Source organism: Bemisia tabaci, chromosome 10, assembly GCF_918797505.1.
Source record: "Bemisia tabaci chromosome 10, PGI_BMITA_v3".
NCBI lineage: Eukaryota > Metazoa > Arthropoda > Insecta > Hemiptera > Aleyrodidae > Bemisia > Bemisia tabaci.
Window position 1 is genome coordinate 27,629,372 of NC_092802.1, and position 19,503 is coordinate 27,648,874.

Here is a 19,503-nt window from a genome sequence, read left to right on the forward strand (position 1 = left end):
GTTCCGCATTCAGTTGCACATAGGTCTGTTTGATAGAATGTAAAATCCCGCTTTTCCAATTCTTCAAATGGAATCACGCCCACTTTTACGTTCCTTCTTATGCAGCTTCGACGAGCACACCCCATATTTCTCACCTCCACATAGGTCTGTTTGGTAGAAATACGTCCAATTGGGCGTTCCCTTCGCCTCCTCCCAGTGTTTTTTGTGCATCTCAGTCTCTAACACTCGTTTAATTTGCCTCCCAGGTATCGGCCTCCCTGAAGCGCCTCCGCGCCCAGAAGGCCCGGCTCAACAAAGAGGCGTCCCTGGAGTCGGAGTTCGAATCCACCTTCAACAACCGGATCAACGGCTCCAAGCTCAAGCTCTCCGAGAAGCTCCTCGACAGCGTCGGCATCAACGGGCGCATGCAGGAGGCCCTCGACGACGAGATCTTCACCAAGCGGCGCACGACGGCCGCCTCCACGTTCGACGACGCCCTCGAGGAGCCGCTCACCAAGTGGACGGCGCTCAAGATCGCCGAGGCCGACGACGAGAGCCTGGCCGCCCGCGCCCGCGCCAAGCAGTCCAAGGCCCGCCTCACCGATCTCGACGCGGAGATCGAGCAGCTCGCCGAAAGGGGCGCCGCCAGGGAGAGAAGGGCCCAGGACCTCCGCGCTCTCCTCGCCGAGAACGACCTCCTCTCCGAGGAGTCCATAAAAGTCAGCAAGAAGTTCAGCAATAAGAAGGTCGCTTTCTAGAGGCGAGGTTTTGGTTTTTGTGTTCGGTTTTCTAGGGTGTTTCCGCGCAGGTTTCGGGTAGAGTCCCTTTACACTGCGAGTCAAGACAATGTGAATCCATTTCTGATTGGTTCCCGTATTTTAAGCCCTTCTCCCACGATCAAATGAACTCGTCAAATAGTCATCAAATGCAAGATGGCGACTGGTTTTAGCGCAAGTCTGCTATCAAATGTTAGCGGGCCGTCAAATGTTGATGAACCCGCCATCTTGCATTTGCTGAGTTCATTTGATCGTGGGAGAAGGGCTTTAGGCCTTCACAGTGTCACAAACGGGAATAAAGATTACATTTTCGCCGATTGCAAAGATTACAATCTGGAATGGATCAGGGAATTACGGGTTCGGCAAGGAACGAACGGAATGAGAGATGGAACGGAGAAAGGAATTTGAGAGTGGGCCGATCAAAGATTACGAAAAACGTTCGATTTGTGTAATCTTTATTCCCGTTTGTGACTCCATGAGGGGGTGTTGTCTCGACTCTCAGTATGAAGGGACTCTAGTTTTGGGTAGAGGACCTACATCAGTGCACGGTGGATCGAGTCAATGGAAGAGGTCGGACGAAATGTGGAAACACGACAAGATTTAAACTCCGCGCATACAAAACTTTGATGTTCTGAAAGTGGTTTCCTCGTGAAATTTTCTGCTTGAAGCAACCCTTAAAATTTAAAATGTGACGGTAAAAACATCAAAATTTGCAGTATTAGTAAAAAATGTCATGTCCGACCTTAAAAATTGACTCGATCCACCGTGTGACGGTGAAACTGCAAAAATGTGCAACTCGGCTGTGGTGTTACGAAGTTTCCGCCACTGTTTTATTTTTTAAAGGTGTCCAAAGCAACATCTTGGCTTGAAGTTTTCTCAGAATATTTCTTTGAAAACAGAGTAAAAATCACTGAACTTATTAAAGTAGTTTTACTTGTAGAATATGAAGTATGATAGGAAGTCTGCAATGCCGCAACCCGAGATAAGCATTTCTGCAGTTTCGCCATCGATATGAGAGAGTACGGACATGTCGGTAATTCGGAGGTTATAGGTCTTGAGGCCTGGATACACGCTCAATTTACGATCAAAATAATGACAAAAATGGCGGTCGAGAGTTATTTAAATTTTTATCTAAAATTAATTAAAATAGCGTGTTGATTGAAATAAGCATGGAATTAGCACGGTCGTGTTGAAATCATATGACGGATGAGACCCATAGTTTCATCATCTACCATCAAATTTTTGCAGGCCGAAAATTTTTTTCAAGAAATTGATGGTAGATTGTGCGCACCAGTCACCATTTGATCGGAAATTGATGGAAATTTGAGCGTGCATCCAGGCCTTTGGACCTTTTACGGCCGAAAAAGGCAGCCAACCTATGAACTCAAACTATCCAGAATGATTTATTATCAAAATTTTTACGACCCGAAATTTAAAAAGCACGCAATTGACTTGGTTTTTGCAAAAATATACTCATTAATGCGAAAGGATGAACATTATTGGCCATTTTGGTTAGAAATCGGATTCTGAAAATTGGATACGGCATTTTTGGTGTTTCCCGTGTCAGGCATTAGGCTGCCTTTTTGGGTCCTAAGAGCTCCATATTTTGATTTGTCCGTGCTTCTCCATGTGGGTACTCTAATTTTGGGTGAGCGATTTGTCGAGGAAGCAAAATTTGATTATACTACAGTCCAAATGTCGCAATAGATTGGAGAAATGCAGTTTTTTTAATTTTATTTTTTATTATATATATTTTGACATCCAATCCCGTAGTCTGAGATACATCGTTCACCTATCGTTCATTTGAAGCCGAATTTGTTTTCACCTAGACTTAAATGATATGAATTCTATTGTGAAGAGCTTTTATCTATGTATAAATAATTGCACGAAATCAACACAGATGAAAGAGGGCGAGTGGATTGCCATTTGCGTTAAAATCATTGAAGGAAATGGTGCCAAAAATTACACCTTAAATTTCTGTTGTGACGAGACCATCTGAAATCAAATCAGGTATCAGATTATTTTCAGAGGAGTTTTCAAATTTTTATCTGAAAATCTATTTTTTATTTGTTTACAACGAAAATTTCAAGAAAATTCTTTCAAATCACACAGAAAATTTACGACCAATTTCTGAAAATAATATGCAACCTTCCTTGAGGGAATGAAAAAATTGACAGTTAAATTTTTGCAAAGCTGCAATACAATTTAAGTCCCTCTGGCTTTTATCTTGTCAAATTACAGTTGTTCCGACTAGATACTAGAAGTTGTGTCTTTACGTCATTTTAGTCGCTACTTGTAAAAATAGACTTCCATCTCCATAAAAAAGAATGTTTTTGTTCTATCGACGAAAGTGAAGTTAATATTAATATAAATTATTGCAACTCATGTCTTATTCAAACGACCGATCACGAAATAGAGATATTCAGTAAAGTCTCAAAATATCGAAAACTAATTGCTTTGCATATTAAAGGTTGAAATAATTTTGTTCGGCAAAGCACATGATCTTTCAGTTTTAGATACTGATAGGAAAAATCGTAAAATTTTAGCTTGATTTCGATTTGACAGTCCTTTAAATGGATGTATTTCTACCAAACAGACCTATGTGTAAGTGAGAAATATGGGGTATGCTCGTTAGTTCTCTTTGCGTAGGAGTGAATGAGAATAATAAAGCGCCAGTGACGTCAGCGGCAATGATCGAGCTGGGGAGCGAGGAGCGCGATCTTCGTCTGGGCGCTTTAACTCATGAGCCCTGTTCAAAAGAGCGTTTTGAACAGGGAACTGGGAACAGGGACTTGAAGTCTGTTTGGTAGAAATACGTCCAAATTAAGCTCAAATTTTTTAGCGAAAGGAGGTTTGGGAAAATCAAGCTGGGCATTTACAGCGAGGTAAGATTAATACACGCTCATGAAAATTTTTCTGTGATAGAGATAACATTTCTCTTTTGAATTATTTTATCACCTAAAAATTAACTAGGGAATGGTCAATGTCGATGAGCCAAACCTTTTAACCCAAACGAGAGAGAAAAATTGCACTCTATGAAAAAATAAATTTGAAACTAAAAGCGAAACTTACTAAAATATGAACTGTTTCAACTTTTTATTGGTCCTATATCAGTTTTAACGTTTTGCTATCATTATTTTTTTTTGATGGGTTTAATTTGGTTGTTCATCAAACAAATAATTACGCTGAAGTAAGCGAATGTCATATACCTAATTACTATGTTTGTACCCTCTGGTACTTACCAACACCGCTGAAAAGTGGTAATCGTGTGCTCACGTGTAGGAAAATAATTTTGTTCAATTTTTTGTATTGAACTTTTGTACAATAGCATGTTAAATTGTAAGTAAATTATAAACTTTTATTACATTTAAGAATAAAATTGTAAATAAAAGATTCGATGAATTCAACACTTATTCGCATGAACCCTACCATCAACCAACTTGATCAATTTTGAGCCAAATTTGACTTGATTCCCCTTTGTTTCATCCAGTGCAAATACTCGTCATTGAAAATAACTCTATACATGAACGGATAAGAATATTCGAATCACAGTCTTTGCAGATTTCATCCCTCTTTCAATAAACAGTATTTTGACACTTTTTCAAGGTGAAGCCGGAACACAAAAGGAACAAACTTTTCAATCGCATAACATGACGAAATTAGTTGAGTATGCGATTATTCTCAACTAGGTTGTGAGTTCTTGGCTCGTGGGGCATGTTTTCTTACGAAACAAGAAATCTTTAATCCTCTTACTAATGAGTTGGCTTTGAAAATTCAATGTCACCATCGAATTCTCTGTGAATTGTTGTCGAATAAACACGGAGTTTTTGTTTTGTTCAACTTCTAACCCTGTCTAAGGGCCCATTTTTCTTTACGTCGAAGGTTGGTGGATCCTCCTACCGGAAGCTGAAAATTTGGGCTATCGAGGCTATTTATCGTAAAAAGCCGCGGTTGTTTGTGAAGGTGAGTGGGGGCAAATTAATTATGATCAACACCTCGTTTCTTCAAGTAGGCTATAACTCATTTTATCGTGAGCGTGTGTGGGATAATGGGCAGCGCTCAAAAACACAATAAAACGCGAGAAGTGGATTAAGTTTATGGGGGGACGGGATATTTCGTCAAGAAACAAGTTAGGGTGTTGTCATTCATTGCACAAAAGCGTTTTTGGACTTTATGTGTGGTGACACAACCAATGGGGACAATCTCGGACACGTCACTCGAGCTTTGCCGTGGTACGATAAAACGCCGCAAGAACCTTCAGGCGTTGTTAAATAGACCACTAGACAAGGTACGAATTTAAGCGATCTGATACGCTGTATTCAATGGACCACTAGACAAGGTACGAATTTCAGCATTCTGATACATGTTTCTCAACCAAAATTTCACGTAGAACACGATACGCATAACGAAAATTACCAAAATCAACTCCTGACGAAGATATTTAATGATTCTTGATGCGTGAATTCAAACCACCCGCTCATGAAAACTCAATGCTCTACGTGATTCACATCGCGCGCTAAATGTTTATCGTGACAGTCTCTGCGATGTAAAAATCTTCAACTTCAATCTTGACACTTTGGCTCAGCTATAGCAAATTACCAATAGTATAAACGACATATGGTGGAAAATGAACATTGCGCGATTGAGAAGCTTGCTGAAACCGTTGTAGTGCGCGATTTGACTCACGTAGAGCTTTGAGTTTCTTGTGAGCGGGCAGTTCAAATTCCTCGTAATCAGTGCGAAATAAAAACGTTAATATCTTCGTTAGAAGTTGATTTCGGTTATTTTTGTAGTGTGAATCGTGTTCTACGTGAAATTCTGGTTAAGAATCATGTATCAGATTGCTTAAATTCTTACCTTGTCTAGTGGTCCATTGGACCAAACAGACAAAACAAAAAAAATAAGCAAACCCTCATTCTTCCAAGACATTATACATTTTCATCCAAAAACGTCGTGAGCAATTGTTGTTTGTATTTACATGTGGGCTAATTAACTTTGGGTCTCAACTTGCACGTGCCGAAAAAATTGCTGCCACGTAGCTCGGTGTGGATGATCACAATGATAACAAGGCTTTTTTTCTGAACTTGGTTTTAACATTTATTGGCAATGCTTGCTCAACCAACCATCACACATTCTGCTCTCCATGACAATGACAATGGTATTAACGATCATGGTGATAGCTAAGCGCAGTTGCAAATGTACAAGTAAAGGGTTTTGTTTGCTGGTTAGTGAAAAAAAAACATAATTCGGCAATGCTGCATTCATGATCATTGAAGATCATTTCGTGCCACTGAAGATCTATGGTGATGTTTTATTGGTTTTAGGACATTTCGTCAACGATTTTTTGTCCGCGCACCTGTTTTTTCCAGTAATTTACGTCCACGCGTTTTTTCGGCACGGGAGTTTTGGTCCACGTGACAGTTGAGACCCAAAGTTAATTAGCCCACATGTAAATACAAACGACAATTGCTCACGACGTTTTTGGATGAAAATGTATAATGTCTTGGAAGAATGAGGGTTTGCTTGTTTTTTTGTTTTGTCTGTTTGGTCCAACGGATAATAATATATAGTTAAGAGTTTTGGTAACAATGGGTGAGCATCAATTCCATGAGACAAAATTCACTAAAACTCTTTACACCTCTTTCGTGTAACAGGACTTAATTATCTTTCAAGAAATTCTCACCTTGTTATAGCTGAATCGGAGAAACCTCTATATTTGCCTCAGCTAAATGCTCTTAGATTTTTCCTGTATACGATAAGTATCTTGATTTATTTTGCGAGGAAAGATCTGTACTTTTAAAGGATGCCTGTCATTCTTAATACGTTCAATTTCGTATAATACTGTGCAACACCTCTGTTGTGAAATAGTTGCTTCAGACGCCGCCTTACGGTGGGCGGGCGGCCAGCGCGAAACGCGCATTGGCGCCGCCTACAAACCTAAGTGGATACTTCAAGCTTTGTGCAATGCGTGAAGTATCCACTTAGGTTTGTAGGCGCCAGTGAGCCTCTCGCGCTGGCAGCACGCCGCTCAGCTCTGTTAGGCTTTAATATTTGTTCTCGCATAGTCAGCGTTTTTAACTCATGATTTTGAAATGTTTGCACACTCTGCGTTGATTATTCTCATTTAAATTGATGGGAAAAAACTATGTATCAATTTATCAAAGGAGAATAATAATATAATGTGTGTTTTTAAATATTGGTGGCTCCGTGTCAAATTTAATGATTTCCAAAGCACTTTAATTTTTTCTTTTACATTTTGTGCTTTTATTGTGCTGCAGCGAGGTGTACGCGCAACGAAACGCTCAAAATTTGACGTATTTGACTCTAAAAGATCGATGTACAAATGGGTTAAAACTAAAGATTGCGTGCTTCTTGGTTTTTTTCCTCTTTTATTCATTTTTGCAGGATCTGTCGGCACAACTGCGGCTCATTGAGATTAATGTCGCTTGGAAAAGGTTTTACAAATATTTGTCACGTTTTAAAAATATAAATGTTTTCCAAGACAGTAATAATTTCGTAAAGAAAAAATTGAAAAAATAAAAAAAAAGTACCTATATATATATTAGGTGTATTGTACATCGAATATTTTAAGGATGGAAATGAAATCAAATATTCACCAATGACAATTTAAGAAGATGATGACGCTGAATGTCTAAAAATATACTAACAACTAACTCAAAAGGAGAGAGTAATAAAATTTCATTTAGGAAATGAGCAACCATAACAACACCTCCTTCTCTCTCAATTTCTCATTTGTCATTGTCTCATTGTCAATATAATTTTACATACCGACTAAAATATAACGCTTGGACCAAGTCACTGTTGCTTATTTTACTTGTGGGCGTAAACTTCTGGACAAAAAAGGTGCGCGAACAAAAAATCGTTGACAAAATGTCCTGAAACCGTTTCATTTTCACTGGGGTTGTTCATGAAAATATCCATGTTAAAAGACGGGGTACCCTATCCTGATCTGTAATGAAACCTCTTTAAAATGGATCAAAACGTGCTACAATGTTGCAATTTTGCCCAGTGACTTTACATACCTCCCAGTTGCACCTCCTCCTGAGTCTTTGAGACGGAGATTGGAACTTCGAACTGTCGCCAATTTACAACTGAATTCCAGTTTTTTTAAGGTTCCCCCTCGCGCAGCATGAATTATTTCGATGCGATCTTTGAAACTCCTTCAAAATCAGTGAACGCAAAAAAGTATACACCCAGTAGAATATATGATTGAGAGAACATTTATAACCGCTGATGTAACTATTAGCACAAAAACTTGTACCTCAATTATATGAAGGCGGTGTTTCTTGAAAATAAATTATCTGATGTAGACTGTTGCTTAATACGATTTATTTGTATTTAGGAGAACGGCGGTCGTCTCACGATTTTCAAGGAAGTTTGCAATCGATCAGTGCGGTCATGCATCTGTAAAAAATACACTGTCCAGTAACATTTGAAAACAGCAGATGTCACATTATTCTTTTTTGAGAAACACAAGTCATCAGTTGTCTCCAACTTTTCCCTCCCCTCTTCACAAGTGCTTTTTAAAACCAACCTTTTTCTGGAAAACCAAGCCGTGGTTTCTCCTGAAAGTTTTCTGGGTAATATCGATAGTCATGATGAGGCTTAATCATTATTTTAAAACTTTTTTCAGCCATCCCCATGCTGAAAGAGACTCTTTAAGTTGGGCTCAAATCTTGAAGGACAACAAAAAGAGGATCTATAAGTATATAGTTATTTTGACCTGGCAGGGAATTGTGTTAAGAAAGTTGCGGGCCCAAGAAATGCTCAAGGCAAGAGAGATTTTCTGGCGAAGATCAACTGGAAACTCAAGGAGAAACATTAACAGAAATGGACGTATTTCTGCCAAACAGAACTATGTGCATTAAGAAATGAGCCCCGAGACCCATAGGAATATAAGCATAATGGGGCCCACGTCATAATTCACATAGTTCCGTTTTGCAGGAATACGTCCAAATGAACGTGTCCGAGAGATCATGGGCGTTGAAGAGGCCATTGCGCAAATCTTGATCACGCGGTTGGTATGGTATAGACAATAAAAGACATGATGCTGTATCTGATGAGTTGGAAATCGTAGTTAAATTCAGGATGTCTACTGTTACTCTGTCATTCGAATTCCTTGTTTTTTCAGTGCCTTATCCTATATATATATATAGTCGCTTTATAACGCACTCTGGCGTTCTACGACACCCAAGCGCCACATATGCCTGTCTTCCCAGAGGTTATCGGGCAACTGACACCGCAACATCTCTTTGTCAACGCCCTGCCGCCAACCCTTTACGGGACGTCCCCGTCGCCTCTTCCCAGGTGGTACCCAATCCAAAACTTGTTTGGGCAACCTCTCCTCCGACATTCTTTGCACATGTCCATACCAGCATAACTGCCTGGACATGACGTCGTGCACGATATCTTTCTCAACCTTCATCACCTGGCGAATTCTCTCATTACGGACACGGTCCCGTCTCGAAATGCCGGCAGATCGCCGCCAAAAATCCATTTCAGTTGCCCTCAACATTTCTTGCGTTCTTTTCGTCAAAGGCCACACTTCACTACCATAGAGCACGATACTTTTAACGATGGCGTCATATATCCGGTGCTTGTTTGCCTTTGAGATGCTCTGATCCCAGAGCACCCCGTTCAGCATCGCGATGGCTCTCCTGCCCTGGATGATCCTGTCCTTAATTGCTCTATCCATCCTTCCATCCTGATCGAGCCAAACACCGAGATACTTATACTCGTCACACTCTTCGATGCGCCGTCCATCCTCAAGCTCTATGCTTTGCCGTTGATGCGCTGCTCCCACGACCAGCTTCTCTGTCTTGGACACACTAACGTCCATGCCCCATTTCCGATATTCTTCGACCAACTTCCGCGTCATGTAATCTGCATCTTCCTCATCTTGAGCTACAACGATCTGGTCATCGGCAAAGCATAGAGTATAAAGGGTCTGCCCATCAAGGAGTGGAACGCCCATTCCTGCAACCTTCTTTTTCCATTCCTCTAAAACGTGCTCTAGGTATACCTTAAATAGTGTTGGTGACAAACAACAGCCTTGTTTTAGCCCTTTTGTGACGAAAAAACCTCCGGACAACTCTCCACGACATTTAATTTTTGCTATCGTCCCGTTATAAAATGATTTAATTGCCCCCACAAGTCCTTTGCTAAAACCCCTTTTTTCCAAGGCTTCCCAAAGCTTCACTAACGGCACGCTGTCATAAGCTTTCTGAAGATCCACAAACACCAAGTGCAGCTCCTGGCTGACCGCCCTTTTCTTCTCGATGACCTGGGTAATGGTGAACAAATGGTCGACGGTAGACCTACCGGCTCTAAAACCAGCCTGTTCTTCGGCTTCCTGGCCGCTCCAAACCTCTTCGACCTTTGCCTTGAGAATTTTACCGTAGACCTTGCTCAAGGTTCCTGTGACCGATATACCTCTGTAGTTGTCGCAATCTTGCTTACTACCTTTCTTATGACTGGGAGTAATCCAAGATTCCTTCCAATCCTTTGGTATTTCGGAACCATGCAAACAGTCTTGCATAAGTTTCCTCAGATGTTCAAATAGTTTACCGGTACCACATTTTATCAACTCCGCCGGTATACCCCCAGGTCCAGGAGCTCTGCGAGTTTTCAACTCCCTCACAGCCTTCACTACATCTTGGAGCTGGATCTCCACGTTGGAATCTTCTTTAGTGCTTATGACTCCGCCTTGAAACTCGGGTCGCCTCTCCGTTAATAAATCTTTAAAATAGTCCTCCATCTTGTCAATTGGTATCGGAGATATGATGTCGCGCATTTTATTCCGTCGCAACCCTTTGATCACTTTCCAGCCTTCCGTACTTTTCCGGCCTCCAAGGTAGGTATTTATCTTCATGCAGCTTTCTTCCCAAGCCTCATTTTTCTTCCGAGTGATTACCCGACGGACTCTTGCTTGAGCCTGTCTGTACATGATTTTATCATCCAACTTTTGGGAAGAGAGAAACTGATGATACCTATTCCTTTTCACATTTATTTCCTCCTCTACCTCCGCATCCCACCAGTACGGTTTTCTGTTATCATTTTTTTGATCAGAAACCCCCAGGGCCTCCGCTGCCGCCGAGTGAACGCAATTCTTAATGAATTCATACCGCTCTTCCGTACTGCCATCGCATGCATCTCCTAACTTTTCATCCAGGCGCTTTGCGTACAGAGCCTTGACACTCGGGTGCTTTAGGCTATCGATGTTGTACTGAACTTGATGTACGCGTTGTCGCTCCGGTTGTTGATTGTCGCCTTGATCGTTCTGCGACACACGAGCGGGAAAGGCTACATCCGCTCTGAGGAAATAGTGGTCACTACCGCAGGAGAGTCCTCTACATACCCTCACCTGCTGGATCTTCAGGTTTGTTACCTTATCCTTACTTTTACAAAAATTCCTTTTTTCGGCGTTTCTCAAAAATCCTAGAGTCCCTTTATACCCAGAGTTAAGACAACTCGATTATCAGCTGACTGGCAGCCGGCCTTGGCTGGCCATGGAGGCGGATGGAGGCCGAAACGAGGGCACCCAAACGAACGATATTGAGGGATAAGGATCAGGAATCCTGCGATGTCCGTCACACAAAAACAACAACATCAACAAATTGATCAATTAAAAAGAAAATGAGATTGGTTTGTGAATATTTTCTTAATCTATTTTCATTTTGGACCGATGGAAATAACAGTTTACTCTTGATAAACCACAATTAGGTAATATTTTCATTATTCTTGTTCACATTCGAGGTACCGCCATCTTGGTGCAGGGTCATTCCACGTCAACGCAACCAAGGTCGGAACCCGACCCCCTCCGATTTGGCTGAAAATTGGTATACGGGGTCTTTACATCATTCTAAGAAACTAATTTGAAGGGTTTTCCCATCCGACGCCCCGTTCGCGAGATATCGACCCCCAAAGATGGGGTGAATTTTAGTGATATTCAAAAACGCCCGTTTTAGCGATTCTCATTTTCTCGACTTCCCTCTCTTTGACTCTCCATAGCGAGACTCTGTATCGATCCATCATACTTTGAAAGAGTGTTTCTAGACCAATTTTTCATGTAAATTCTGAATATGCCATCAAAATTGAGCTAAAAATTATTTAAACGGCTGTAATTTAGAGTTTTTTAAAATTTACGATTTTTTCGCCATTCAATGTTCAAACTGAATTATCTAAAAAACAGTCTCTCCGATTTTCGATTTTTTTTTTATACTTCAAGCTTAGGATATATACTTTCGGTTGATATACTTTTTTCAATTGCCATCGGACGGTTAAGGGCCTAAAAAAATTCAAATAGGCCAAAAAAGGCTAAAAATTGGTAAAAAAGGACGATTTTTCACATGTTAATCCAAATATTTCGATAATGAACTCTTCAATTATCGATATTTTTTCCCACTTTACCCTCTAACATGTATAAAATCGGACTATCAACGCTTTCCATACATGCACCGATCGATTAACGGCCTGATGGAAACCGGAAACCGACCGAAAATCCTCGAAATTGACGCAAAAAGACGATTTTTCACACCGTAACCGATACATTCCATGGATTGTAACTGCAATTTCCAATTTTCTCGATCTATTTCAACCTTAAGATGCATACTTTCGAGTAATAAACCCTTACTATAACGTGCATCGATGAGGCACGGATCCAAACGGAAGTGAAAACCGGCCGGAAATGCTAAAAAATGACGGGAAAAGGCGATTTATTGCATAGTCAGGGGAGCATGTGTTCGAAAATTACGTCCCGTTTGCACGTTTGTGATGCAAGTTTACTCTCTTCATTTTGGTCCCTAGAATGAGAAAATCTTTGGTGGACTCTCCAATTTTGATGCCAAGGCCCCAAAAACAAGATGGCGGCCAAAATGGACGCTGAAATTGAAATTTTGGTAAAACGGCACAAAACGTCAAGAGAGGTGTCGATTCTCATGTTTTTTGGATCGTAGATTCCAGAAAAATTGTCATCCAGACCCCTCGACCCACGGAAATGCCCAAAATCCAAGATGGCGGCCGATTTTGGCTCTTTAGCGGCTAAAACGTCAAATGCGGAGCAGAGCCGTAATATAGGTAAATATGTTCACGCAATAAAACTATTGGTGATCAACATAGCATTAAGTTGGAGGATGGGCAGCAGATCAAAGGCGCACTGTAGGTCCTTGGGGGTTCTGTTGACCCAGGATGGAAGAACGGATAAAGGGATAAAGGAAAGAAACATCGTAGCAAGGAAGGCTACAGCTATATTCAATGGAATCCTCCGGGATCCGTAGATTTCGAAAGAGAACAAGAGGAAAATTTTCAATTGCGAAGACCAAAGTATTCTTACATATGACAGTGAAGTTTGGCAGCTGAAGGAACGGACACAGGGGATGCTAAGATTAACGGAAATGGATTTCTGGAGGAGGTCGCTGTAGGAATTTTTAGAAGCCATCGGGTCCGCAATGAAAGAGTGCGTCAGATTATGGGAGTCGAAAATGACATCGCGTTCGACAGCATGATCAGACAGCTTGACTGGTTTGGCGATGTCAATATAATGACGAACGAAGGACTGCCGTAAAAGATGCTTGATTGGGTTCCTCCTGGGAGGAGACAAAGGGGATGCCCAGTGAAAGGGTGGCGACACAGGGTTTTAGAAAAATGAGGGTATGTGAACTCCCTGAAAGGCCTTAGGAGGATCGGGAGCTTAGGCGGTAAGGTGTCGCAGAGCGCCAGAGATCGCTATAAAAGCGGCTTTGTATGTATGTGTAATATATTAATTATTATCGAAATTGAGAGTATCAGGTACTCCCCGGCAATGGCACTGTTTAACAAGCAAAAAAATTACAACCATGTCTCCCCGATGAGATAAGGTGATTCCTACGTATTTTGAGGGGCTGAATCCGGAAACCTCCGTTTTTTTCCATCACCCTACAATGGAGATTTTGCATTTGTGAGGGTTTTGCGATTTGACCGTCGATTCTTACGTAAAAGTTCGCGAAAAGCACGATGGTGCCACTGGTTTTCTCTGAAAGCAGCTCCCAAGCTCAAAAAAAGCTCTCAAGTTTAGGTCAAAATGGAGGGGATATCCTGCCCTACCCTGAGAGTCCACCTCTACATCAAAACAAACTCTCCATGCAAAGATAGGGAGCAATAGAGTCCCTTTATACTGAGAGTCAAGACAACACCCCTCATGGAGTCACAAACGGGAATAAAGATTACAGAAATTGAACGTTTTTCGTAATCTTTGATCGGCCCATTCTCGAATTCCTTTCTTCGTTCCTTTCCTCATTCCGTTTGTTCCTTGCCGAACCCGTAATTCCCCGGTCCATTCCAGATTATAATCTTTGCAATCGGTGAAACTGTAATCTTTATTCCCGTTTGTGACACTGTGGAGGCCTAGAATACGGGAAACAATCAGAAATGGATTCACATTGTCTTGATTCTCAGTATAAAGGGACTCTAGGGAGCAAATACATTGACAGGGCTACCACTTTATTTGGGGACTCCAAAACTGAAAACACGGCAACCCTGCTAATGTATTTGCTCCCTATCTTTGCATGGAGGGTTTGTTTTGATGTAGAGATGGACTCTCAGGGTAGGATGGAATATCCCCTCCATTTTGGTCTCACTTTGAGAGCTTTTTTTGAGCTTGGGAGATGATTTCAGAGAAAACCAGTGGCACCATCGTGTTTCTCGCGAATTTTTACATAAGAATCAATGGTCAAATCGCAAATCCCTCTTTCGTGCAACATCTCCATTCTCTGGAAAAGCCGATTCCGCCCGAAATAATGGTCATTATCCTGGTTAGTTTTCCGGAAAATTGAGGGGTAATCCGGAAGAATAAACGCAATTTTCAGATTTAGTGGGTCAAAACTCATCGGAATAGTTTTATTGTGTATTTAAGAACAAATTTACCCATATTCTGCAGGGATACCTTAAAAAAAAACCAATAATGCTAATTATAGAAACTGACCCGGAAAATTATTTCGATTAGAGTGTTCCTGAACACACTATTCAAAATGACTGCCGAGTTCGGCCTTTGCATGATCCAAATCAGCACCATTTGGCATGAAATATTTTTTTCTCCTATTTTTTTGGAATCTGTGACCTCGAAAACAGATATCTAGTGTGTTTACTCCTCTCTTTGCTCCGCATTTGACGTTTTAGCCGCTAAAGAGCCAAAATCGGCCGCCATCTTGGATTTTGGGCATTTCCGTGGGTCGAGGGGTCTGGATGACAATTTTTCTGGAATCTACGATCCAAAAAACATGAGAATCGACACCTCTCTTGACGTTTTGTGCCGTTTTACCAAAATTTCAATTTCAGCGTCCATTTTGGCCGCCATCTTGTTTTTGGGGCCTTGGCATCAAAATTGGAGAGTCCACCAAAGATTTTCTCATTCTAGGGACCAAAATGAAGAGAGTAAACTTGCATCACAAACGTGCAAACGGGACGTAATTTTCGAACACATGCTCCCCTGACTATGCAATAAATCGCCTTTTCCCGTCATTTTTTAGCATTTCCGGCCGGTTTTCACTTCCGTTTGGATCCGTGCCTCATCGATGCACGTTATAGTAAGGGTTTATTACTCGAAAGTATGCATCTTAAGGTTGAAATAGATCGAGAAAATTGGAAATTGCAGTTACAATCCATGGAATGTATCGGTTACGGTGTGAATAATCGTCTTTTTGCGTCAATTTCGAGGATTTTCGGTCGGTTTCCGGTTTCCATCAGGCCGTTAATCGATCGGTGCATGTATGGAAAGCGTTGATAGTCCGATTTTATACATGTTAGAGGGTAAAGTGGGAAAAAATATCGATAATTGAAGAGTTCATTATCGAAATATTTGGATTAACATGTGAAAAATCGTCCTTTTTTACCAATTTTTAGCCTTTTTTGGCCTATTTGAATTTTTTTAGGCCCTTAACCGTCCGATGGCAATTGAAAAAAGTATATCAACCGAAAGTATATATCCTAAGCTTGAAGTATAAAAAAAAAATCGAAAATCGGAGAGACTGTTTTTTAGATAATTCAGTTTGAACATTGAATGGCGAAAAAATCGTAAATTTTAAAAAACTCTAAATTACAGCCGTTTAAATAATTTTTAGCTCAATTTTGATGGCATATTCAGAATTTACATGAAAAATTGGTCTAGAAACACTCTTTCAAAGTATGATGGATCGATACAGAGTCTCGCTATGGAGAGTCAAAGAGAGGGAAGTCGAGAAAATGAGAATCGCTAAAACGGGCGTTTTTGAATATCACTAAAATTCACCCCATCTTTGGGGGTCGATATCTCGCGAACGGGGCGTCGGATGGGAAAACCCTTCAAATTAGTTTCTTAGAATGATGTAAAGACCCCGTATACCAATTTTCAGCCAAATCGGAGGGGGTCGGGTTCCGACCTTGGTTGCGTTGACGTGGAATGACCCTGACACTCGTTTCGGCCCCCATGAGCGAGAACCAATCAGAATTGGATTTTTTTTAGGCCACTTTCAGCCCAACCAAAAGTGAGTTGTCTTAACTCTGGGTATAAAGGGACTCTAAAAAATCCTTGCTTTTTCCTTACATTTTCTTTACTTCTTCCGTACCTTCCAAGCAATTTCAATTGCATTCGGATTGGGAAAGTGGAATGCTGGAATGAAAAAGGAATATATCGAAAAACACAAGAAATCAAACTGAACTTTGAACCGGGAACTTGATATAGGATTGTGTTAGGAAATTGCATAACCCCCAGGGTACTTTTTGGAGTTTATCAAGAAAACCTCGAATGTCCCTAACTTTTCACGAAAAATTCGTACCTATTCCGTATTTCCATAACGACCTCCCAAAATCCATGCTTTTTTAGTAAGTTTGAACTTTTTCGGTACAGTCCACACCCTGTTAGTGCCCAATTGCAAAACGTGGTCCATTTGGCGTGCCTCTTTTAATGAAAATTGGACTGCATTTTGCAATTTGGAACTATAGTATCTGGCTCAGTTTAGAAACGATGTATGTATCATCAGTTCCCCTATGCACAAGGGTGTTTTTTTGTCTGGGCTAGAAATTGTAGTTCTTAATTGCAAATTGTAGTCCAGTTACTCATTTCTGTGAAATAGATGAACCACCAGGCGGAAATCATCTGAAAAAAGGAAACGGAAAATTCCACATTTTCCCCCTCCTGACTCAAATGGCACTTAGTGCCCTTGAGAATATTTTCGGAAATCAAGGATGGTAATTAATTCAGCGCAGTTCAGTACGTTGTCAAATTCAGAGTGGTTAAAATATTTTTGTGTAACCTGTTAAGGAAAGGGTTGGTAAGAACTCAGCGAGTTGACTGCATATAAATAGGAGTTATGATTGCGGTATAGACGATTGCCTCTCTGATCTAGAGAGCGAATGTTTCAAGGAATTGTCATATTGTATTAGTGAAACATTCGTCCTAAACATTGTCGGATTGGCCGTGTTAAAGATTCATATTCTTGCAAGGTGTCCATGATTATTTTAAGAGATCGACGTTGAAACTGTCAGAACATGGAACTATTTTGCAGATATTAAAAATCTCCACTCCCATTTCATTTTATCACAGAAGCTTGAACCAACAGTAATGCTTGAAATTCTTATCGAACGTTTTTCACGTGGAGAGAGTAAAAATCAGGAATTTTTCAAGAGAGATAATTACTTCGAGAGTTCTTTCATTTGTCATATTTCTAATAAATTTTATTAAAAATAAATTATGTCAGGAAGTCCGCAAATCAAGATTCAGTTTTTTGTGATTCACCGAAAAAACGTCTAAACGTGAAAATTGTCTGGTCTTTATTTTCAAAAACTGGTGAGAAAACCTCGCGCGTGTTCGTGAATGCTTCTCAACGGTTTAAAAACGTGACGCGCCTTCAATTCAAGCTAGCGGCAATATAGGCACCACCCATAGTCGAATAGTTATCTCAAAAACGCCTTCCCTAAATTATGTTAAATGTCGATGTCTAATAAAAGCCTTTTGATGTCCGATTGCGATGTTGCACACCTGCAAGTTCGAGATTCTGAAACGTTGCAATTAAGTCTGAAATTGTGGCAAGAACGGGTAGAAAAAGCGAGTCCAGAATTATGACTCGTGGTCCCCGTTTAGCTGCACTTTTAGCCCCGCACCAGCCTGGTCCTGTCATCGTCGAAGTGTGGCGCGCCTTCAATTCTCCCTAACGGCAATATGGCCATCACTCGTGGTCGAATAGTTATCTCACAAACGCCTTCCCTGAATGATGTCAAATATCTATGGCTACAAAAAGCAACCTATTCAGTTCCGATTCAAACGTTGCACACTTCTAATCGCGTTTTACTTTTACATAATTTTTATACGAAACTAAATAAGCATATTTTTTTTATTAAAATTGTCAAAGATTTTTCCTCATTCACTTCAATTATATTTACAGAAAATTTAAAGGTTTTTTTTCTATGATAGAGCGTACTGTATGAGAGAGCATTGACGTGGCACTATGTTACTCATCATATAAGGTCAACGTTGGTATCAGCATGATCGTTTTTATTAGTATTATGACGGAAAGATCACAGCGTCCACAAACCGAGATAACTGGACACGAGTATACCCTTAGTTACTACATTGACGAATTATTGGAGGTGTTATGACAAAATAATCTATGCTGCTAAAATACATGTGTTTAAATTTGAAATGCCACCAGATGACGTCACTAGGCGGTTAATTTTCTCACTTTTGAATCAATTTTATTACTATTTCCTTTATCAGAGGAAGTATATAAATTCCTGCGAGATATCAACTCTTTCAGCACTCTCAGATGATTGCGCGAAAATCTTGAAATCAATCTCTGATGAAAAATTTGCGTAAAAATTTTCCATTGTTTGAAGTTTACTCATAGATTGCTTCCAGTGACGAACGTCGAAAGTTGGCAACACTGTTTTCCCTCCATTTAAATGTATGTAAAACAATCTATTTTTGGTGAGGCAGCTTGTCTCACCTATAATCGATATTTTTAATGGATATAAATGGAGGGGAAAAAATGTTACCAACTTCCTAGAAGAATGCTCCCAATGAGAGTGATTGCCAAACTAGCCGAAATTTTTAATGCAATTATTACAATAGGATATGTGCCAGAATCCTGGAAGACTGCGGAAGTAATTGTTATCCCGAAACCAAATAAACCCATGGAAAAGGTAGATTCCTACAGGCCGATTTCATTATTGTCAGTGGTAAGTAAACTATTTGAAAGGGCTTACTTAAAAAGACTATTGCCAATTTTAGAAGAAAGAAAGATAATACCAAATCACCAATTCGGTTTCAGGGCGTCACATTCTACCATAGAACAAGTGCACAGAGTTGTGAGTCTTATAGAGAGAACATTGGAAAATAAAGAAGTATGTTCGATGATTTTTTTAGATATTTCAGCAGCTTTTGATAAAGTCTGGCATCTGGGTCTTCTCTTCAAAATACGAATTTTTTTACCATTTAATCATTATAAGCTAATCAAATCTTACCTGGAGAACAGAAAATTTAGAGTTAGATTTAATAATTGTTATTCAACATATAGAAGAATAAAGGCAGGAGTACCGCAAGGATCATGCCTGGGCCCATATTTATACAATATCTTCACTAGCGACATCCCAAAACCGAAGAGGGGCTTTATCGGCACTTTTGCAGATGATACTGCCTTAGCAGAAAGAGACAAAGACATATTTATCTCTAATCATAGATTACAAAAAGCTATCGATGAAATGGTTGAGTGGGTTTCTGACA

General features: G+C 40.3%; 1 protein-coding gene across 2 annotated transcripts in view; it reads left to right on the plus strand.

The window, feature by feature from the left end:
- LOC109044580 (uncharacterized) overlaps positions 1–4,148 on the plus strand; it is a 42,603-nt gene extending 38,455 nt beyond the window's left edge. For both annotated transcript variants that reach the window (XM_019062389.2, XM_019062388.2), the window contains exon 3: positions 246–4,148. In XM_019062389.2, coding sequence (XP_018917934.2) covers positions 246–737 — 492 coding nt within the window. In that variant the 3' untranslated portion in view covers positions 738–4,148. The remainder of the gene's footprint in view (positions 1–245) is intronic.
- Positions 4,149–19,503: the final 15,355 nt, after the last annotated feature.